The sequence below is a fragment of the Triticum dicoccoides genome, chromosome 7B, assembly GCF_002162155.2.
Source record: "Triticum dicoccoides isolate Atlit2015 ecotype Zavitan chromosome 7B, WEW_v2.0, whole genome shotgun sequence".
Lineage (NCBI taxonomy): Eukaryota > Viridiplantae > Streptophyta > Magnoliopsida > Poales > Poaceae > Triticum > Triticum dicoccoides.
Genome location: NC_041393.1, coordinates 1,810,015 through 1,824,975, shown reverse-complemented (window position 1 = coordinate 1,824,975; position 14,961 = coordinate 1,810,015). Strand labels below are relative to the sequence as shown.

The 14,961-nt window shown below is 46.3% G+C and overlaps 2 protein-coding genes across 4 annotated transcripts in view; both read left to right on the top strand.

Moving 5' to 3' along the window:
• Window positions 1-6,859: 6,859 nt before the first annotated feature.
• On the top strand, window positions 6,860-13,195 carry LOC119336321 (probable serine/threonine-protein kinase mkcB). Its single transcript, XM_037608316.1, has 9 exons — window positions 6,860-7,091; window positions 7,792-10,635; window positions 10,718-10,798; window positions 11,110-11,262; window positions 11,726-11,889; window positions 11,995-12,142; window positions 12,234-12,356; window positions 12,559-12,646; window positions 12,741-13,195. Exons 2-9 carry the CDS (start codon window positions 7,903-7,905, stop codon window positions 12,935-12,937), a joined length of 3,687 nt encoding a protein of 1,228 aa, XP_037464213.1. The 5' UTR covers window positions 6,860-7,091; window positions 7,792-7,902; the 3' UTR covers window positions 12,938-13,195.
• Window positions 13,196-14,370: 1,175 nt separating this feature from the next.
• The window catches only part of LOC119337510 (transcriptional corepressor LEUNIG_HOMOLOG-like), a 7,296-nt gene continuing 6,705 nt past the window's right edge, over window positions 14,371-14,961 (top strand). For all 3 annotated transcript variants that reach the window (XM_037609675.1, XM_037609677.1, XM_037609676.1), the window contains exons 1-2: window positions 14,371-14,508; window positions 14,645-14,742. In XM_037609675.1, the coding sequence (XP_037465572.1) occupies window positions 14,474-14,508; window positions 14,645-14,742 (133 nt within the window). In that variant the 5' untranslated portion in view covers window positions 14,371-14,473. The remainder of the gene's footprint in view (window positions 14,509-14,644; window positions 14,743-14,961) is intronic.

Here is a 14,961-nt window from a genome sequence, read left to right as displayed (position 1 = left end):
CGCCCCCACGTCTCTCTCGGTCCCTCTGCCCCCCCCGATCCAGATCGAGGGGCACAGACCCCGGCGACCGTGCCGCCCGCGCTCGGAAGCAGACGCCCATCTCGGCGCTGCCCCTCGCCCTCCTCCCCGGAGCCCCTCTCGCCGCGACGCCCCTGCCTCTGCGTCGACCTTGGCGAACGCCGCCGGCGCCGCGCCGTTCGCTACCGTCCTCCTCATCCCGCTGCTCCACCGGACCTCCCCGAGCCCTCTGCCTACACCCCACACTCCCGCGGTGAGCTTCTGTGTCGAACGCGCTGTCACCTGCCCTCTCTAGCCGCCCGTAGCCACTACCCCGACGAAGCCCGAACCACCGCCGCCTCGTTTGGTCTCCGGTGACCTTTTGGTCAAGGGCCCGTGTGCGTTGTCCTCGCACGCGCGTAGAGCATGCCCGAAGCTTTAGATTGAACTACTGTGGGCTACATCGCCGCTTGCGTCGTCGCCCGAAAACTCGCCACCGCGGACCTCGTCGCCGACCACGATTCCGGTTGCCCCCGCACCAACCGATGCCACAGATCGACGTGACGCGTCCTGCCCGTTCGAACGTGACCAAGAACGCGCAAAACAGGGCACTACAGCGTGATTCCGGCGATCGCCGGGGTTCAGCCGCCGCGCGCAGGCCCGCCGGAGCAACTCCGGTGGCGCCGCTGACCTGGCACCGTGGGCCCCGCCTATGTGCCACTGCCTGCGGGCCCCAGGGCTCTAGTTGACCATTTAACAAGGGTCAACGCTGATTGGGCAGGCCCTTTGTCTATGACACGTGGGTCCCGCCTAAATAAACGAATTTTATTTTAAAAAGAAAATATGTTAATTAGTTAATTAGCTAATTAAAACACTATGTAACCACTGACTAGTAGGGCCCACCATCTAATTGAGTAGTTAGATTAATTTTAACTCCGTTTAGTACTAACAGAGGCTGACATGTGGGTCCCGGTGACCCCACATGTCAGGTTTGACCTGGCCAATCGGTTAGTTGACCTGCTGACTTCATCTTGACATTATGCTGACGTCACCGCCGCACTGTTCGGGATAATGTTGTTTTAAATAATTAAGATAATTCTAGAAAATTGTTTAAACCTTAGAAAATTCATAGAAAATAATCCGTAACTCGGATGAAAATGTTTTCTACATGAAAGTTGCTCAGAACGATGAGACGAACCCGGATACGTAGCCCGTTCGTCCACCACACACCCCTAACATATCAAACCCGCAACTTTCCCCCTCCGGTTCATCTGTCAGAAAACACGAAACACCGGGAATACTTTTCCGGATGTTTTCCCCCCTTCATCGGTATCACCTACTACCGCGTTAGGGCACACCGAACACCGCGTATTGCCTTGTTATATTTTGTGATGCTTTGTTTGCTCTGTATTCATTATGTCTTCCCCCTCTTCTCTCCGGTAGACTACGAGACCGACGCTGCTGCTAACCAGTTCGACTACGGAGTTGACGACCCCTCTCTCTTGCCAGAGCAACCAGGCAAGCCCCCCCTTTGATCACCAGATATCGCCTACTCTTCTCTATACCGCTTGCATTAGAGTAGTGTAGCATGTTACTGCTTTCCGTTAATCCTATTCTGATGCATAGCCTGTCATTGCTGCTACAGTCATTGATACCTTACCCGCAATCCTAAATGCTTAGTATAGGATGCTAGTGTTCCATCAGTGACCCTACATTCTTGTCAGTCTGCCTTGCTATACTATCGGGCCGTGATCACTTGGGAGGTGATCACGGGTATATACTATACATACATACATACTATACAGATGGTGACTAAAGTCGGGTCAGCTCATTGAGTACCCGCAAGTGATTCTGACGAGGGGGCTGAAAGGACAGGTGGCTCCATCCCGGTAGAGGTGGGCCTGGGTTCCCGACGGCCCTCGACTGTTGCTTTGTGGCGGAGCGACAGGGCAGGTTGAGACCACCTAGGAGACAGGTGGGCCTGGCCCTGTTCGGCGTTCGCGGATACTTAACACGCTTAACGAGATCTTGGTATTTGATCTGAGTCGGCTACGAGCCTATACGCACTAACCATCTACGTGGGAGTAGTTATGGGTATCCCGACGTCGTGGTATCAGCCGAAGCACTTCAGACGTCAGCGACGGAGCGGCGCGCGCCGGATTGGACTGGAACGCCACTAGGCTAGGTCTGCTTCCGGCCGCCCACGCAACGTGCAGGTGTGCTCAGGGCGATGGGCCCAGACCCCTGCGCGCTTAGGTTTAGACCGGCGTGCTGGCCTCTCTGTTGTGCCTAGATGGGGCTGTGACGTGTTGATCTTCCGAGGCCGGGCATGACCCAGGAAAGTGTGTCCGGCCAAATGGGATCGAGCGTGTTGGGTAATGTGGTGCACCCCTGCAGGGAAGTTAATCTATTCGAATAGCCGTGATCTTCGGTAACAGGACGACTTGGAGTTGTACCTTGACCTTATGACAACTAGAACCGGATACTTAATAAAACACACCCTTCCAAGTGCCAGATATAACCGGTGGTCGCTCTTCCTCAGGGATATGAGGAGGGGATCGCCGGGTAGGATTATGCTATGAGATGCTATTTGGAGATGCTACTTGGAGATGCTACTTGGAGGACTTCAATCTACTCTCTTCTACATGCTGCAAGACGAAGGCTGCCAGAAGCGTAGTCTTCGACAGGATTAGCTATCCCCCTCTTATTCTGGCATTCTGCAGTTCAGTCCACTGATATGGCCTCTTTACACATATACCCATGCATATGTAGTGTAGCTCCTTGCTTGCGAGTACTTTGGATGAGTACTCACGGTTGCTTTCTCCCCCCTTTTTCCCCCTTTCCTTTCTTTCTGGTTGTCGCAACCAGATGCTGGAGTCCAGGAGCCAGGAGCCAGCGTCGACGACGACTACTACATTGGAGGTGCCTACTACTACGTGCAGGCTGACGACGACGACCAGGAGTAGTTAGGAGGATCCCAGGCAGGAGGCCTGCGCCTCTTTCGATCTGTATCCCAGTTTGTGCTAGCCTTCTTAAGGCAAACTTGTTTAACTTATGTCTGTACTCAGATATTGTTGCTTCCGCTGACTCGTCTATGATCGAGCACTTGTATTCGAGCCCTCGAGGCCCCTGGCTTGTATTATGATGCTTGTATGACTTATTTTATTTGTAGAGTTGTGTTGTGATATCTTCCCGTGAGTCCCTGATCTTGATCGTACACATTTGCGTGCATGATTAGTGTACGATTGAATCGGGGGCGTCACAGCACATCGCTTAAACCACTGAAAAATAGCCCCCTATAATACCGCTAATAGCACGCTATAGCGTGTAGAGAATTGTCTCGCTAAATTGATCAGCGTACAATAGCTTGCTAATAGCATATTTTAGGGGCGGTGTTATTTTATATAACGCTCTATTTTTTTTCCTTGGTTTAAACCGTAACGGATGGAGCTATCTAGTACGTGGGATGAGAACATGTCGTGTGGTGGGTCCATGTTGTAGCAGGGCTTGAGCAGAAATACAAAAGATGGGAAATCAAGGAAAAAATGTGCAATACAAAAATACTTGTTCCTTAGATGCTAGTTGGCAGCTTGCTATCGGAGCCCATGCTACAAGTATCTAGCGTTACCGCTCAAATTTTCACTTTAATTTGCAGAAAGTCAGTTTGCGCGTTAATGGCATGTGCGTTAACAGAGAAGAGAATTAATAATAAGTTGTACAAATCAAGCATGTTCCTTTCAGACAAAGAAGGCTCCAAGCCCCTTACCTCCTCTGCAGCACAGTGAACTGGGATCAACTCCAACACAGAAGGGATATCAAAATTTTATGTTAAATAAATTTTAAATGAAAAAAATATCATGAATTCGATTATTTGCATAAACTTTTAAAATATTCATGAATTTTAAAAATGTTCCAAAGCTCATTAAAAATGTTCGGAACTTTTAAGAAATACCAAATATTCATATAATTTCTATGGATTTTTAAAGTCATATATATTTTAGAAATATTCGTGAATTAAAATTTTCCGTAATTATTTGAAATTGTCAACACATTAATAATTGTTCATGATTATTTTCGAAGAATTGAGAAAATATTAGTGAGTGGTAGAAAAAATGTTCAGAAATTATGAAAAATATTCATGAATTTGGAAACTGTGAGAAAAAGTAAACACAAAAGGCAAATAAAATAATGAAAAGGAAAGGCGCCAATCTGCTCTCTCATACCGATTGACAGAATGCGGGTCGGTTTGGTTGGCTTCCGCATCGTCATACGCCTGGCCTGGACGTTCCCTGTACTCTGCCTGGTACTCCCTTCGTCCGGAAATATACATCTAGATACATCCCCTTTTATTCATTTTGATGACAAGTATTTCCGGACAAAGGGAGTACGTGTTTATTTGGTGTCCTCACAGAGTGGATGCGTGCCCGGACCAGACTAAGTACCCTGCCTAGGGTAATCGACTTATTTGGTGTCATTCCAACAGGGTACTTAGTCTGGTCCAGGCGTCCCATTTAAAAGCTTTAAGCGCTCTAATGCACATCAATACACTCTGACAAATAGTGGCAGGCTGTAGACACCATCCAAACGCACATGTTTTTTCTCATATTCTCAGGCTGGATCCAGTCATCTCATTTGCCTATGTATGACGTCCAGATATCTATCCAAACTGACCCTGCATCACCGAGTGCAGAAAGACAAATAAGCCCACATGAGCAAGCAATAATATGCCGATGTTTCTCAAAAGAAAAAGAAAAAAGCGACGAAACATCCACAATACAAGAGGGGAAAAACACCCCATGTGTGAAAAAATGGAGCCAGCTGTTAAAAAAAGACAAGTGATTGGCGCCGGCGCGCTGGCCGAAACAGTTCGGCCGGTCGCACCCCAGCTGTCCGATCTGCGAGCTTGAGCCGTCAGATCTGTTCCTCGTCCCCCCTCTTCCTGTGTTGACTTCTTCTTCTTCTTCTTCTTCTTCTTCTTCTTCTTCTTCACCGTGCGCCCACCCCAGCCGCTCTTGCCGCTGGCGACTACCCCCCTCACTTGGACCTCCTCTCCCCCTCGCAGTCCCACGCTGCTAGATGTGCTCTCCGTCGCCGTCGCAGCATCCGTACTAGCCTCCCTCCTAGGTATAGAAGGAAGCCGTTGCCCCTCGCAGCAAAAAAGGCGCCGTCTTGAAGCACACCGGCACCCTCTGTCGTTGCAGCACCTAGCAGTCGCCATCATCGCTGCACTGTCGTTTCGCCGACGCAGCTCTCAACGTCGCCGCTCGCCGCCATTGGCGAGTCAGGTTGAAGCTTTTTATCTCATCGGTTGAAGCTTTCTCTATGCCGGTTGAAGCTTTTCTTGCAGATTGAAGCTTTCCACAATGCCAATTAAAACTTTTTTAGGGGGTCTACGAGTGAATTGCCGGCCCCATGTAGCTTTTCTGTGCATGTGCTCAAGAAAGGAAACTCGTGCTTGCTAAAAAATGTTTGCAGCTTCCGGCTCCAACAAAACTGGCTACCAATTATTTGTGTTAAACAATTTGGTAAGACAAGAAGATCATGAATTTTACATTTTCATAAAATTTGAAAACATTGGGAATTTTAAAATGTTCATGTATTTGGAAAAGTGTTCCAAAAGTCCATTTAAAAGTGTTCACGAATTTTAAAAATGTCCAAATATTTAATAAATATTTTGTTTTTTAAAAAACTGACATGAATATAAAAATGTTCATATTTTTAAAAATATTCATGAATTTTTAAATTGTCCATCAAATTTAAAAATGTTCGCACATTAACAGTTGTTAATGAATGTAGTTTTTTTTCTTTCTAGGAATTGAAAAAATATTCATGAATTAGGAACTATGAGAAAAAAGAAATACAAAAAACAAATAAAGGAATGAAAAGAAAAGGAAAAAATAAGAGAAAAGAAAAGGCCCTAAATAGAAGATTGGCAAACTGCTCCTCCCATACCGAATGACAAACTATACACCCAGAGTGCACCAAGACAAATAAGCCCAAATTAACAAGCAATAAAGTGGCGCTATTTCTGAAGAAAAAAACACGAAACGTCGAGAGGACAAGAGGGAAAGAAGACCCCATATGTGTAAAATGGCGACAAGGCAGGAAATCTTGCCTTTGGATGGTAACCACGTTACTATGGGATAAAACTTGCACTAAACCCGCAAAATGTAATCGCGGCAAGGCGTGCGTTGGCCATCGGTGTATTATTAAGTCTTCTCCAACTAATTAGTAAGCACGATAATGTTTCTTGATCCTTGAAAAAGAGATAATGTTTTTTGCTGATTACACACATAAATAATTATTTGTTCTGGAATATGTTACTTACCTATTCGCAGTATAGTACAGTGTAGTATACCCCAACAGCAAATGGGTTAGTTTATGATTTCTTTTTGAGGATGGATTAGTAGTATATGATTAGTGGCACCTCCTCATTTTGAGTACCTACTTGTGCTTGACCTCTATTTTTTTTTCGCAGGTAGTACAACGCGTACAGACGATGTACTACTAGTAGTTTATTATTTATATTTTTGAGAGGAGATACAACAAATGATGATGTACTAGTACTAGAGATGGAGGAAAAATGTTTAACCACGCCTTGGATTTCTGATGATGCACTTTACCGATCAACTACGTCTTCTTCCTGTAGTTTAGTTTATAATAAAGTAGTTAGTCGATGGATGGATCACTTGAATATTTAGCAATCAAGACAGAATTTAAATCGCTCGCATATATATATATATATATATATATATATATATATAATAGAAAAGAAAAGAAAAGATGGAGAAAATAATGATGAGAAGAGAAGAGAAGAGAAAAGAAAAGAAAAGAAAAGATGCCTCCTGCCTCCCTCCGTCTCCAGTCCTCAGGCGAGTCGTCTTCATCCCCTTCCTTCCTTCCTTCCTCCTCTGCGCGTCTCGTCTGCATCCAATTTCAAATCCGCCCCTCCCCTCCGACCACCCGGCCTCCAGCGCGCCCGCCACCGGTTCTCGCCTCGCCGCCGCCGCCGCTCCTCTCTGCTGGAGCGGACCGGCGACTTGGCGGCGCGGAGCGGAGATCCACCCCATCCGGACCTGGAGCCTCCTTGGACGGTAACCAACCCTAGCTTTCTTCGATTATAAGTATTTCCGTACCGCTAATCTCTGATTCATGCCCATGTTTATCCACCTTACTTATTACTTATATGCCCGCCAGCTAGGGTTTACTCCTCCTTTCTTATTCTTCTACCTTATCTCTATCTCTACTCTATCTACTGTATCTATGTATGTATCTATGTAACAGGATTGCTAATTTAATTTGGGGGCAATCCTGTTTACAAAACCACCCACGGATTCATTCATTCATTCATTCATTCCTGTTTAATCCCCTTCCACCAATCTGCATGCATAAACTCCAGCAACCGCACTTTACTTGACTTTGACTCCAATCCATTCCTACTAGGCAGACTGACTCTGATGCTTTGATTACCTGCTTGCTTCCACACACATCAATCCACCCACTCATTTTTTTTCCACTTGATACCTGTGCTGCCCTTTTTACTACGGAAATGATAAGAAAAGAAAAGTCGCACATACTCTGATTTTTACTACTTGTATAGTTTGATTGGTGTATGCTTTCTATCTCTGTATGGAACATAAACAAACAAACATGCCGTACTAGGAAATGGAACGAGTGTGTGCCTTTCTTACTCATAAGGAAACTCTAGTTTCTGCTGTTCGTTGCCAATGATTAATCATCTTGTTTGTTTTTTTGGCTGCATCTGACATACATTCTTATGCCTGTTTACTCCAGGTCAGACTCACGTTTCCCCTCCTGCCCGCCGACTCTACGACGCACTGCACTGCTCGCAAACAGAAATGAAGCGTCAATGATATGAACCGCAACAGCAATTGACAGAGCGCCATGGACCCCAGAAGGGACGCAGCTGCTGGCTCTGCGCCCCAGAGAGCCATGCACGCGCCATTGGTTTCAGCTTCCACCGCTCCTCCCCGTGTTCCAGAGTACCTTGTGCCGGGCGCTGTCAAGCCCGTCCTCAACTACTCTATCCAGACCGGGGAGGAGTTTGCCCTCGAGTTCATGAGGGACCGTGCCATGTCCCAGAAGATCCTGGCCACTGGTACGTCCGGAGACCAGAACGCTGCGACAAACGGATACATGGACTTGAGAGGGATGCTTGGTGCCAGCCACACTGCATCAGAAACTGGTCCTGATATATTCATGCTCCAACCTATTGTTGATCCGCGGCACAAGGAGCCCGAGAGAAAACCTGTTGCTCAGGTTCAGAATAGGAGCAGGCACTCGTCGACCAGGTCGGTGCCGCGAGCTCTGTCAGGTGGTGATGGCAGTAGTCGGGGGCTGTCTCATGGCTATGCTTCCTCCGATGCTTCAGATGCCTCCAAGAGAATCAAGTTCCTGTGCAGCTTTGGGGGCAAAATCTTGCCCCGGCCCAGTGACGGGAAGCTTAGGTATGTTGGTGGTGAGACGCGCATAATTCGAATCAGCAAGGACATTTCCTGGCAGGAGCTCAGACAAAAGACGTCTGCCATCTTCAACCAGCCCCATATCATCAAGTACCAGCTCCCTGGTGAAGACCTCGATTCTTTGATCTCGGTGTCAGGCGACGAGGATTTGACAAACATGATGGATGAGTTTGCCATGATTGAAAGTGAAGGAGGTTCTCAGAAGCTCCGTGTTTTTCTGTTTTCCTCACTCGATTTTGACGATAACCTGGGTAGCATGGATGGTGATTCTGAGCTCCATTATGTTGTTGCTGTCAATGGAATAGATGTAGGATCAGGGAAGCCTTCAAGTGGCCATGGTTTAGCAAGCACATCCGTGAGTATGATGGATCAGTTCATTAATCTCAATAATGATAATGATCAGTCAAACCCAAACCAAGGCATGTCAGATTTTCATGGTATGCGTGGGCCATCTTTGGTGCCTGCTGCTACTGTACCAACTCCAACACCGCCAAGTTTATCCAGTGATTACACTGCAAATTTGCAATCTTACCAAGGGCAGGAAATGCTGTACGCTCAGAGCTCTAGAGACAATTTCTATGACACTGAGAGGCGCATCTCTATGCCTCTATCTGCGCCCTCAGATTATGGAGTGGCCTCTCAGTATGCGCCACATTCTGGGCCTGCATCTCTGGCAACTCCTGACCAGCGGTCTTATCAGGATGGCTTCATGATGCAAGGTTCTATAAATGATGCAAATCAGGCTTCCAAGAACACGCTGCATCAGAAAAGTGAAGTGGACTACTTCCAAACCCTTGAGAATTTGAGTGCTCCTGTGCTGCATAATGATCTGTCTGTTTCAAATAGCATGCATTTGGAAGTGCCCCCTGCTTCTTCGGCTCAAGAAGGCCGGACATCTTTTCTTCAACCAAGTGACAGTGGAAAGAGCTTAGAGCCTAGAGAGTTAAATGAAGATGACCGCCAGTCCTCTGGTGGAGCTTTTGCATCTGGATGTTCTGAATTTGAGTCTGACATGACCGATCATGGCTTCATGGATCCACAACCTGGTTCTGGGCGGACCTTCCACTCTGAGCGAATCCCCCGGGAGCAAATGGAATCCCTGAATCGGTTGTCAAAATCTGATGATTCAGGTGCTCAGTTTCTAATACCTCAGTCTCAGTCTGGTGTGGCTAGAGAATCCATTGCAGAGGCTTCTGATTCTGTTGAAGGAGCTGAAAATCCAAATTCAGGGGCCCCATCACTGAACCTGAATGAACCGTCTGGCGATGATTCCCTAGCACAGTTTGAGAGAAACTTTGCCAAAGCTGTACCACGGCCGAGTCAATTTGGTATAATCATACCTTCGGAAGAATCAGATGCTAAAATGATGTCTGAAAATCCTGTGGTTGAACAGCAACAGGCCAGTGAAAAGAGGGCAGTGGATGTCCCTAACATCATGAATTCAGTTGAAAAGACTCCAGCTAAAGGTAATTTGAAAGCCACTACCACCAATAGAATGCAAAGTGCTAAGAAGCAGCTGGGAAGTGATGCTGCCATGGCACGCCGTGTTAGTTGGGAGGCTCCCAAGCCCGCGCCCCCCAATGATGTTAAGCATGATCCAGCTGTGCCATCGTCCACCAGCACTGCTGGAGCTGTTGCAGATAGTGTATCTGCAGCTGCTAACTCGGAGAACAGAGATTTTTTTGTTGATATCAATGACCGCTTCCCCCCTGATATTCTTTCCGATTTCTTTGCAAAGGCGAAAGATGCAGCACAGTCATCAACTCCTTTTAATGATCCTATTCTTAGCTTGAACATGCCAAACTATGAGCCTAAGAACTGGTCGTTCTTCAGAAATCTTGCAAAGGATGAGTTCCCAAGCAAGAGTAATGACCAACAAGGCCTGGCAAAGATTGACGAAGGGATGTATGCATTCGCAGGAGCAGATAATGACGCAATCAGCATGAAGGGTTTGAATCCTACCTACAATTTTGATGCCGAGAAGAAGGCAGAGCCTTCCATCATAGTTGCTGACGTTAGCAGCATGCCTCCAGCTTATGCCACGTCACATATTGACCATCTCCCAAAGATGGAGAGGAGTGTTGAAGCATTTCAAGTTGACAATCCATATCAACCTGTGGTGGACAATACGAATCTGCCTGCTCCAGATTTCGAGGTATGCATGTTTAGTAGAAGTCCACTGTCACTTTTGTCATCACACTGTGTTGTCATATTTATGATTGTTTTCATGGCTTCAGGAACCAAAGTTCGAAGAGGACAGAACTGCCGCACAAGTCATGGATGCTTCTCTTCGAGATTCTGATTTTGAACACTTGCAGGTATGGTGGTTTTGTGTTGGAAGAAACTTAACATGTTTTGGATAAATTCTCAAACCAGAATCATCTAAAGTCGCATGATGTTGCTATCTTTATTCATTGTTGTCAACATGTTTAAGTGTTATTACTAGCTCTGGAAAGACAATATTGGCATTTTCTGGGTGCATAATATCCAATGTTTCTGCCAACCAAAGGGCACATGACAACCTCTGTTACGAGCATGACCAGTGACATGCCAACAATGTTCACTTTATTTTTTGAGACAATGCCAACAATGCTCACTTTTATTCTGTTGGGAACAAATATTTTAACAGATAATCAAGAATGAAGATCTTGAGGAGCTTAGGGAACTTGGTTCTGGTACTTTCGGAACTGTTTACCATGGGAAATGGAGAGGAACTGATGTGGCTATCAAGCGCATCAAGAAGAGCTGTTTTACAGGACGATCATCTGAGCAAGAAAGGCTGGTAAGCTCCTGAACCTGTGTTAAAGTTGTGTGTTAAGCATGCTAGTTTGATTTCCCATTTTATTGGCATATACTACTCCCTCCGTTCCGAAATATTTGTCTTTTTAGATTTCTTCAAATGGACTACCATATATGAATGTATATAGACATATTTTAGAGTGTAGGTTCACTCGTTTTGCTCCGTATGTAGTCACTTGTTAAAATCACTAGAAAGACAAACATTTAGGAATTAGGAACGAAGGGAGTATGTGACAGTAGGTTCTGAATATGAAAGGTAGTTGCAGCATCACTGAACACTAACATTCTCGAAATCTGTGACTTGTATTATTAATGTCTATATGATGGTAGGCTCTGAATATGAAAGGTAGTTATGAATGTGGTCTTATATACCACAGCTGAAATTTGAGCAGAAAGGAGATGTTGGGTGCTGTAATGATGCTCTAAATAAACATTGTGGTTTCTAGGCACAAGAATTCTGGCGAGAAGCTGAGATTCTGTCAAAGCTTCATCATCCAAACGTCGTAGCGTTCTATGGTGTGGTGAAGGACGGGCCGGGCGGTACCCTGGCGACGCTGACCGAGTTCATGGTTAATGGTTCTCTTCGGCATGTCTTGCAGCGGAAGGACAAGTAAGCAAGCTCTTCCTGGCGTTTCCCTTTTATTTGCCCTTCTCTGGATCTAAAACGTATAAATAGCTAAGCAAAAAAGTAATAATCTGTTGTATAACTTGAAAGGTGTCCTGATCTCCGCAAGCGGCTGATCATAGCAATGGACGCGGCGTTCGGGATGGAGTATCTTCACTCGAAGAACATTGTGCATTTCGACCTGAAGTGCGACAACCTGCTGGTGAACCTGAGGGACCACGCACGCCCTATCTGCAAAGTAAGCCTAGTGGATGTTTCCGTTCCATCCGCTTAAAAATAGTGTTGCGGTGACCACCTGTTGAGTAAATTACTGCTGCCGTTGTGTCCAGGTGGGTGATTTTGGGCTGTCGAAAATCAAGAGGAACACCCTGGTTTCGGGCGGCGTGAGGGGGACGCTCCCCTGGATGGCTCCAGAGTTGCTCAACGGGAGTAGCAGCAAGGTGTCTGAGAAGGTAAGACGGTGACGCGTCTTTCTTTCGTGGATATTGTTCTGGTGATATCTATCTAGGCGTGGCCTGTTCCTGGTTGACTGGACCAGAGTTGAGAGAGTTTGGTTAGCAAGAAGTTAGTTAAACTTAGCAGTGAAGGAATAAATAAAGTATATGACAGGGAGAGTGTTCTTTTTTTTGGTTTTTTGGCATATGATGAATGCAGGTGGATGTGTTCTCGTTCGGTATCGTCCTGTGGGAGATCCTGACCGGGGAGGAACCCTATGCCAACATGCACTATGGCGCAATAATAGGTACGTATGCCGATGATTCTCTTGGTGGAGCCATCTTTCTTCTTCTTGTCCACTGTGGTGGTTGGTTGATGGATGGATGGGTCTATTTTGGCAGGTGGCATCGTGAACAACACGCTGCGTCCGCCGGTGCCGGCCAACTGCGGGCCGGAGTGGAGGAGGCTGATGGAGCAGTGCTGGTCGCCTGACCCGGCACAGCGGCCGGCCTTCACGGAGATTGCGGCGCGGCTGCGGTCCATGTCTGCTGCAGCCAACCAGCAGGCCAAGGCGGCGGCGGCGGCGGCGGCCAAGTAGAAGTACTACAAATCGCCGGCTGGGGCTGGGTTCAGGTTCTGGTTCTGGTGATTGGTGGGAGGAATGTATGCTCTACTAGTTGCGGTTGCGGTGGAGTCTGTGGTGTATGTATTGTTTGTCTGCCTGTTATAGAGTTGTGAGTGTAAAAATATTGGTGAGAATGATGAATGAATCGTGTCCTCGGTCGGGTGTAAAAATTATACACACACTATGTACTATTATTATAAACAAATATTATATATTATTATTATTATTATCTATATATAAGTCGGTACAAAGTGAATTTCATTTTGTTTGTTTTTTTGTGTGCATGGGTGGGGCATGTCATCCACTTATATCACTAAGCTCTCTAGGCCCTAGGGGTAAAAAGGCCTCACAATCAGTTGAGATGTTCAATTGAAATTTGATTGCCTGATTTTGACCAAGTCAACAATTCCTCAAAGCAAGCATTCAATTCTTTTATACTATATATTATGCTTCCTTATTTTTTAAATCATCATGATTAATTGAGGTCTTCAGCTTAGAACTTGGTTATCCGATTTTGGCCGGGTCAATATTTCTAAAGGAGATCCCCCATTTAATTATTTTAGTTCACCATATTCTCTAATTTTGAAGTTTTTTTATTTGATTGAGATATCCAATTTTGAATTTGGTTTATGATTTTTCAAATCAATCAACACCATCCGGCTGGAAAAACATATCAATCCCGTGCACCCTCTTACCACCATGTGATGATACTATAGCACCATTATAGTACGTGTAACTACCTACGTATAAATTTACCCACTAAAGGAAATATAAATGTTTGATAATTTGGTGCATCGTTGGGTAAAACGAGGAGAGCCAAAGCCGGCCGGCAAGCGGGCAGGCAGGTGGGACCCACCAGTCAGCCACCACCGCCGACCTCCTCCCCCATCCATGTTCGGTTGCCACCTGCTATAGTATCATCACATGGTGGTAAGATGGTTATCCGATTTTGGCCGGGTCAATATTTCTAAAGGAGATCCCCCATTTAATTATTTTAGTTCACCATATTCTCTAATTTTGAAGTTTTTTTATTTGATTGAGATATCCAATTTTGAATTTGGTTTATGATTTTTCAAATCAATCAACACCATCCGGCTGGAAAAACATATCAATCCCGTGCACCCTCTTACCACCATGTGATGATACTATAGCACCATTATAGTACGTGTAACTACCTACGTATAAATTTACCCACTAAAGGAAATATAAATGTTTGATAATTTGGTGCATCGTTGGGTAAAACGAGGAGAGCCAAAGCCGGCCGGCAAGCGGGCAGGCAGGTGGGACCCACCAGTCAGCCACCACCGCCGACCTCCTCCCCCATCCATGTTCGGTTGCCACCTGCTAGTGTGTGCTTGGTAGCTACTCTTCTCGGGCAGGACAGGCCCGGCCCAACCCTAGCCCGACACCGACCCGACCCGCGCGGCTCGCAGAGAGAGAGGGGGCGCCGCGAAGGGAAGCCACCGCACCGCAGCGAGGAGGGTCGAAGAGGGATCCCGGCGGCGAGCCATGGCACAGAGGAGCAACTGGGAGGCGGACAAGATGTATGTATCCAATCTCCTCCTCCCCCTCTCCTCTGCTTCTTCTATCTCTAGTTCCTATCGAATCGAATCGAATCAAATCGAAATTGAAATTGAGTTCAATTCAATTTTGGGGGGATTGGGATTGGGGGGATTGCAGGCTGGACGTGTACATCTACGATTACTTGGTGAAGCGCAACCTCCACAATTCCGCAAAGGCCTTCATGAACGAGGGCAAGGTCGCCACCGATCCCGTCGGTACGTTTCTTTTCTTCTTCTTCTTCTCTTCTTCTGCACCAGTATATATGGAGGGAGGGATGGATGGAGGGAGGGATGCATACATATTCTTCTTCTTCTACTTGTGCGGAGACCTACTAGTGCCTAATAATAGACAGTACGTAGATGCTACAACCAATCCCCTCCCTTGTTGGGGCAAGAAAACAGACAAACAAATATAAATACCACGGCCTGTGTGTC